This window comes from Nanorana parkeri, unplaced genomic scaffold (genome assembly GCF_000935625.1).
Source record: "Nanorana parkeri isolate BGI_ZX_2015 unplaced genomic scaffold, ASM93562v1 scaffold474, whole genome shotgun sequence".
NCBI classification, from domain to species: Eukaryota; Metazoa; Chordata; class Amphibia; order Anura; family Dicroglossidae; genus Nanorana; species Nanorana parkeri.
In genome coordinates this window covers 157,982-166,370 of record NW_017306742.1, presented here as the reverse complement: position 1 = coordinate 166,370, position 8,389 = coordinate 157,982, and the positions used below count along the sequence as shown (strand labels likewise).

The window sequence follows — 8,389 nt, the reverse complement described above, 5'->3', positions numbered from 1 at the left end:
GTGGACCCAGAGAGGGAGAGCGCCTGGCAAGCTATCTGTCACACCGCGGATACAGTGTCAGTGCTTCTGCGGTGACCTTTTATGAATGATACTCTGGATTCTGTTTGCTTTGCCTCTATGCTAATCACAGGAGCCTCTGCTGTGTTTGCTTTCCCTCATTGCTTCCCACACCGTGGAGGGGCAGGCTGGATGCTCACGTCGCTGCAGCTTGTGAATGGTGGGCTGCTATCACATTGCTAGACAACCCCCCCCCCCTCCTCTCCTCTCCTTCCTCCACTCTCTGCATCACAGCAGCTTGCAGGGGGGAATGGTACAGTCTGGTCTGTAGCTGCTCCATCAGCTGATAATGCTTCTCTTCCTCTGCTCCAGTCTCAGAGCTCGCCGCTGCTTGGAATTACACCTCGCTCCCCGCTCTCCAAAGTGGATTTAAAAGGGGAAGAGAGCATGCAGCGAGTCGTCGGGGAGGACTGATTAACTTTTGCCTGACTTGCCCCCTGGCCGCCGGGCTCATTTCCAGCCTGCCAACTTTACCTTCCACTCACTTTTCCCCCCGACCCCCCTCATCATCGGCTTTCTGGGTATGGGTTCAAATTTTAACGATATTGTCAAGCAGGGCTACGTCAAGATAAGAAGCCGGCGACTTGGGGTACGTTATCAATAGTATTATTCTTTTTTGATTTCCAGCGGAGGTGTGTGAAGTTGTGGCTGTTCGGCAGCCTTGTCCACCGACGCCAAGCTTTTTATTTCTTAACTCTTCATCTATTCCTTAGAGTAAGTAGAGATCAGACCTGCCCTATGCTGTGCAATGCTGTGCTAAAAGAGGGAACCCAATTTTGTAAAAACAAATTTTTTGCTCAATTGTAATTATTATAATTAGGTAGAACAGGAAATGAATGTATCAGTTGATCCAAACAGATCGATATGTGACTGAGGCAGCCAGCGTTGTACACTACTTGTGAACTGGATGCTGAGCTGATCTAAAGCTCGCCTGTCTCTACCTGTGAATGTGATTGTTAGGGAACAGCCGCCGGATTACCATTGGACTAAGCTGAGTTTGATTCACAAAACAGGAGGTGGACCACATGATTAATATTATTATTATTATTATTAATAATATTTCCACTACTATAGCAAAACAGGAGGTGGACCACATGATTATTATTATTATTATTATTAATAATATTTCCACTACTATAGCAAAACAGGAGGTGGACCACATGATTATTATTATTATTATTATTAATAATATTATTTCCACTACTATAGCAAAATGGCAGGTGGGGCAGTTTGTATCCTAATGATTAATATTATTATTATTTTTTTCCCCACTACTATAGCAAAACAGGAGGTGGATCAGATTTTATCCTAATGATTCATATTATTATTATTTCCACTACTATAAAAAAAGTAAGCTGCTATTTTCATCTGCATTTTATTTTTGGACCGGCATAAGTAACCTTGTAACAGTGTAACTGTGTAACAGAAGTAAAGTGTAATACGCTTAAATAAATAGATGCCCATTGACTGATATAAAAGTCATTGGGGGGGATTTATCAAAACTGGAGTAAACAGAATCTGGAGCAGCCGTGCACGGCGACCAATCAGCTTCTCTCCTTCTTTTTCAAATCTTAACGGAAGGAACTGAAGAGAGAAGCTGATTGGTCGCCATGCACAGCTGCTACAGATTTTGTCTGCTCCAGTTTCCCCTCATTACATACAGTATAGTCATACACCAATGGCTTTTTTTTTTTTATGTTACCCTGCTATTTAACAAACAAGCTTTCTTCTCAATCAACATAACAAATAGTAAAAAAGTTAACCATTAAATAGGTTGCCTGGGAGAGTCTATCAATGAACTCCAACATTTATCATTAAAAAGCCATGGTTGTGCTACAGGACAGTGACACTGCCTAGGCTGAGAACATGTTATCAGTCTGCTGCATGCAGGAGGAAGCATTTCCTTAGTCTCCTCCTCCTCAGTGATCAGTCTGCTGCAGGCAGGAGGAAACATTTTCTAAGTCTCCTCCTCCTCCTCAGTGATCAGTCTGCTGCAGGCAGGAGAAGGCATTTCCTCAGTCTCCCTTACCCTCAGTGATTAATCTGCTTAAGGGCCCATTCACACCGCATCCAGATCATCCCCAGACCAGACCAGATTGTTTCCGGACCCAAAATGTATCCTAATGTATCCCTCTGCTATTTCTGGCCTCTGTTCACACCAGAGCAGTCCGTTCCAGACCAGAAAAATATTGCGTGTATCATTTTGTCTGGTCTGGAAGGCAATGGAACTGTGGACAGGTTCACAGATCTGGTCCGGAAAATGGTGTGAACCTGCCATCAGGCAGGAGGAAGTTTTTCCTAAAGTCTCCTCATCCCCAGTGATCAGTCTGCTACAGGCAGTAAGAAGCATTCCCTCAGTCTCCTTTCCCCTAGTGATCAGTGATGGTGACCCTGGATGATGCCTGAACAAAGATGGTGCTGTCCTGAGAGAGAATCAGATGAAGACATTGTCGGGGGGGGGGGGGGGGGGGGGGGTCACCCGCAAAGTTAGACTACACTCTTAAGGTTTATAGATGCCTGAAGGTGGCTGCATTTGTCATAGGAAAAGATGCCTGATGCTGATTCTACATTCATGAGGGAAACTGGTGATTTAAAGCCCTCAGCTCATTGGACAGTTGAAGGCTGTGTGATGTCTGAGCCCTTGTCTGTGTCTGGCCCTGTGGAAACTGACTGTTAGGAGATGAGCTGCTTCTAAAAAGAAACTTATGAATAACCTGCCAGTATCTTCTATCATGTTCTAGCTCTTTGTGTCATGGAATTGAAGTGGTCACCACAAAGTGACTGCATGGAGGGGATGGCTAAGCTGTGTTGACCTTATTTTTTTGTGCAGACCCCAAGGTACTGAGGTCTAGTCTCTTTTTTAATTTCAATCACCGTGCATTCACATGGGTCCAATTTGTAACGTTCATGCAGCCTGGTAATCCAGGTCACCTTTGTCATGACGGATTCAGTTTTTTTTTTTTGCTATTTGCCAAAATGTGTAAAACTACATTTAGTATTTTTATTAAAAAAAACAGGAATTGACCGTCTTTCCCTCCTGTAGGTTTATATCAGATTGATCAGTTAGAATTGGTTTCTGTAAATCCATCCATACACTTTCTATAGTGAATTCTTGCTGTAAGAGCGTGTGTGTGTGTGTATTCCATGTTCTGTAGTACCATCATTACTCATGTTGTATCTCTGCTTCTCATGGCTCATGTGATAGCTTCTCTTCATGCTTAGGGAGTGTCGAACATCTCATTCAGGAAAAAAAAGGTTTATCAATGAATGACACATGACAGTGGGCTGTTCCAGAGGCTGTCAGAAATGCGTTGCTACATCTTTGACTGGCTGTTTGCGTACGTCCCCTAAGATGAAGTCTGCATCCTGTGTGCAGACACGTTGCTGGGGGGTATTAACCTGCTAAAGCTCAGAATTCAACAGTGTTGGCCTATTAACAGTATAAAACAGTGCTAAGTGCTGCAACCTATAGCTAAAAGATCAACATTTTCCATTTGATTTTGGAATTCTTGATTACTGGCACGCACAGTTTTATTTGATTTGATTGAAATAGACCCCCTGGGCACGTAGACAATGCTAGATGGCTCCCAAGAAAGATCCTCTGCTGGACCCTTGGGGACAACAATAAAGAATATGAAGAAATGTGGAGGCTGGAAGAATGAACCTGACCGCCATTAAATTGATGATTCCCTGGATAGGAAATGGGCCACTGAATCTAGGACCCAATTTCTCAGAGGGACAATGTAAACTCAGGTTGGCAGTGGACAGCAATACCAGGTCTCCTGGACTTTTTCTCTCTTTCTGTGCGCCCGTAGTTTAGACTTCAATTGGACTTGGGAAAGCAGCACCTGGAGTTTATTTAGGTTGGAGGCCGGGAAGGTAAGTCGGTTCTGTATGTTGGAAACTGCGGACTCTGGAGAACAATTTGGTGGTGAAGCAGAATGAAACCTAATTTGCAAATAGGGACTGCAAAGTGACAGCATGCGGATCATTATTGTAAGCGATTATTTCAATCACCGGAAGCCACAAGGCCCAGTTGTCCTGTGTCGCTGAAGAAAAAAATCTCTCACGATCTGGGATCAGGCTCAGAGTGTTCTTGGCCTGAGCACAAGTAGCGCAAGAAGAAACAAATGACCATCAGACGGTCTGCTGAACCAGGCCCTGTGTCCTGGCAATACCAAAATGCCCAGCAAGTAGGAGATAATGGCAGGCACTAAGGACAGCAACCCAAAAATCCTCTGGGATGTAAATCTTGTTACTATGCAATAGTACATCATTGGAGTGGCAAAGATCCAATTCATGGGCAGCATTAGGCAGGACAAGAGCAGGAAACATGCGACAAAGACAGTAGGGTAAATGAAAAACAAGTCTCAAGAAAAAGAAAGCCCATCTGACTCAGTGTGGTCTAAGATGCTTGATGCTTTTCAGGTATTGAAGGTTTATACGGTCAGTAAATGTAAGAATAGGATGGGCTACTCCCTCCAATGGGTAGGACCATTCCTCCAAAGCCACTTTAATTGCCAGTAGTACCCTATAACCAATGTCACAGTTCCTCTCGTATGAGCGCATCTTTTGTGAGAAGAAGGCAACAGGTGTAAGAGAATATTGGAACTTGATTGCTAAAACAGGATCATACCCACTGCCATTTCCAGTGCATCAACCTCTACAACAAAGGGCAAGACTTAAAAAGTGTTCAAATTATGAAAGGTGGATTGAGCTTCAGGAGATGATGAGAATGCAATGTAAGGTGAGTTGGTTCAAAAAAGAGAAGATGGCGGTAACATTTCGTAGTAACTTCCAATAAAAATTGGTGAAACCCAGAAAACTCTGGACACTATTTCCATGGCCGAGCAGCTGCATCCAAACTTTACATTACCACCAAAGCGTGGGATGCCGTGGTGTAAAGCACGCTGCCACTGGACTCCAGAGGAGTGGAGACGTGTTCTCTGAAGTGACGAATCATGCTTCTCTGTCTGGCAATTCGATGGACGTGTCTGGGTTTGGCGGTTGCCAGGAGAACGGTACTTGCCTGACTGCATTGTGCCAAGTGTAAAGTTTGGTGGAGGGGGGATTATGCTGGGGGTTGTGATTCAGGTTGGGCTTGGCCCCTTAGTTCCGGTGAAGGGAACTCTTAAGGCATCAGTGTCAGGAACCGAATCTGAACCCAGGGCCTCTGCTGTAGCTGGCAGTGGTTCTACCTGCTGAGCCGCTTTAGAACCTTGGATAGCTCCTTGCCTGATGTCCTGTGTAATCCTCAGTTAAACCTAGTGGCTGCTGAACTCTGAACTCCTTGCTCCTCCCTTGAACTTCATATTTAAGCCATGCCTCTGCACCTCCTGTTTATACCTGATACCTTTGGCTGCTGACCTCGGCTTGTTCGCTGACTACGCTTCGGCCTGCTCCTACACTACTATCGTCTGCTTGTGTACCAACCCCGGCCTGTTATACCATGAATTTGCCTGCTGTTTCAGCTACTGAACTCTGAGCCTTATCCCAGATCGTGACAACCAGTGCACTAAGCAAGGTCCATAAAGACACGGATGAGCGAGTTTGGGGTGGAGGAACTTGACTGGCCTGCACCCCCATAAAACACCTTTGGGATGAATTAGAGCGGAGACTGCGAGCCCGGCCTTCTCCTCCAACATCAGTACCTGACCTCACAAATGGTCCAACATTCCCATAGACACATGCCTAAATCTTGTGGACGCCTTCCCAGAAGAGCTGAAGCTGTTATAGCGGAAAAGGGCGGAGCCAACCCAATACTGAACCCTGCGGACTAAGACTGGGATGCCATTAAAGTTCATGTGCGTGTAAAGGCCGGCGTCCCAATAATTTTGGCAATATAGTGTATCTTTCTTTTGAAAGCTGGTGGGGACCATGTGGGCCCCTGGAATGCAGAGCAATTCTTAGGAACTTTAGCAGACAGGTTTTCTGCTAACAGGTTAAATGTGACAGCATGTAAACAAATTACACTGTAACAAATATAACTCGAAGGTTACCTGTTAAAGTGTTGCCTGTGCCTGAAATTCGCACTCCGAGTGAACTAATACATATCAATATTTAACAAATATCATATTTGTTATAGACCCTTATTTATCAGCAGATAACACCTCTGTAACAAAAAACCATGGGTATATAGATACAGCATCCTAGGGCTTCATATTCATGGGCTTTGATCCCACGCAGTACAAGGTCCAGCTCTTCCATTCTGCTTTGACATTTATAGGCAGGTGCAAAGACACATGTTCACCTCTATGGGGAAAGGAGTCACTGCATGCAAGACTGCACTGGGAAGCACTTCACCTGCCAAAAAGACAAGTGTTTGTGCTCCTTCAGTGGTTTATTCCTTGTTCCAGTAGCTACCAAAAACTTAAATATATGTTTTTAAGGGATTAATACTTCATTTGTGTTTTAATCTGCGACCAATTATGTTTTTCTTACCTTAAAAAAACCCCCTCTAATGAATTATCGTACCCTTGGCAACAGTTTTCTGTTTGAGATAGAAATTTCCCGAATCCTCTTCACCTTGTTCTTGTAACTTGGCTAACTGCCTCTCCCAGGTCTCTGCACAGAGCTTGTGGTCAATACTGGCAGCCTGTTGCTTCGGTCATGGTATCCCTAACCATTTACGTAGGCTTACCGCACTCTGATTTTAATGTTTTGATGCCCCGGTGGAGCTCTTTTTCCTGCAAAGTTCTGCGATCTCTTACAGTAAAAAAACTCATATGGTTAATTGAAGGACATGTAGCATTAGTAATCTTTTTAAATGATGGCAACTGCATAAATAAAACATTAGCTGCCATTGGCGGACCTTTGTACAGAAAACGAAAAGATCTTTGAAATGATTCCTGGTTTTGAAGATATCTTTAGGAAACCCCAGTTATTATATGTGACAATTGTGTCTTGCTTCTTTGGCTGACCTTTTCTTGGAGCTCAGCCAGCCTGTGTTGTGCCTTCTCGTACGCACGCAGCGTTGCTGGGATGGTGGCCAAATTTGCGACGTAGTGGACATTCCGTACTCCCCGGGCTTTCCACATGGCCAGAGATGAAAGGGATCACCAGCCACTGAAAATACACCGAAGATATTTAAATCTTGAAGCTGAGGAATATTCCAATCCTCAGAAGACCATTTTTGGGATGTGTCAGTTATGCAAAAAGCCCTCAAATAACCTCTAGCCTATAAGTACAGTAACGATACCAGCCTTGCTTTCCCAGCCTCTTAAGATAGACGGCCTCGGTGGAATTTTTGTTTTGCATGTCTAGAAAGAGTCCGCACCACAACTGTTCAGCTCTCAGTGTCTGCAACCAGTTATCTGACATTCCCAGTATAAAATAACCACAGGCAAGGTTTCTACAAAAACAAAAAACAAGATGTAAAAAAGAAAACCAGTGTCTCTGCTGTAGGCCAACCTGAATTCCTGATGGTTTGAGAGAGAATATGCACATACACAGTATAGCTGCACAAGCTGAATTGAAAATTATGTTTTTCCGGGGTGTGAATGGAAGTTTTATATCTGGGAATATGGAGGCTTATTGACCCATTAGGTGTTGAAAATGGACCAAGAGTTGACCCCCAAAGCTTGGATGTCAAATTTGAGTTCCCCAGAATTCCATGTATCTGTGGAGTCCAGGTCGTAATAGGCTCTCTGGGGCTCACCCAATGTGTAACCACAAAATGAACCCCCCTTCTCCTTTGGCCTCTTTTCAAAAAGCTGCAAGGTTGCCCTCCACCTGGATCCAGAGTTGACCCCCCCCCCCAGAGCTTGGATGTCATCTTTGAGTTTACCAAAATTCCAAGTATCTGTGGAGTCCAGGTCGTAATAGGCTCTAAGGGGCTCACCAGATCTGGAGCCACAAAACAAACCCTCTTCTACTTGGGATTCCTTTCAAAAAACTGCAAGGTCGGCCTCCATATGTTCATTGGGAGTCAGATTTTGTAAACCTTATGAGAGTGTGTAGCCCCGACAGTGGGTCATGGTTGACTTCATGGTTCTTTTGTTTATCAAGGGCCTGCTGCTGAACTCTAATGGCACCCTTTCCAATAGCAACGGCCTGCATTCTCCCCTTGAATTAATGGCATCACTGCATTGAGCACTGCTTTCAATGTGTCATCTACCAACATCTGCTGGGTTTTAATGATGCCCGCATCCTCCACCACTTGTAAAAGAAGGGGGCTGATCTGTGCGAGACTACAAGTGTACATATATAGTTACGAACAGAAAGACCACTGCACAAGTATTAGATACTGACCTTGACCGAAGCCTGAACAAAGATGACACAGTCCTTTTGTAAAGAAAAAAAGAAAAGGAGCTGAAGACAATGTCTGGCTGGG

At 44.4% G+C, this 8,389-nt stretch overlaps 1 protein-coding gene across 2 annotated transcripts in view; it reads left to right on the top strand.

Annotated features, from left to right (window-relative positions):
• Positions 1–298: 298 nt before the first annotated feature.
• DOK5 (docking protein 5) overlaps positions 299–8,389 on the top strand; it is a 75,486-nt gene continuing 67,395 nt past the window's right edge. For both annotated transcript variants that reach the window (XM_018560689.1, XM_018560688.1), the window contains exon 1: positions 299–646. In XM_018560689.1, the coding sequence (XP_018416191.1) occupies positions 581–646 (66 nt within the window). In that variant the 5' untranslated portion in view covers positions 299–580. The remainder of the gene's footprint in view (positions 647–8,389) is intronic.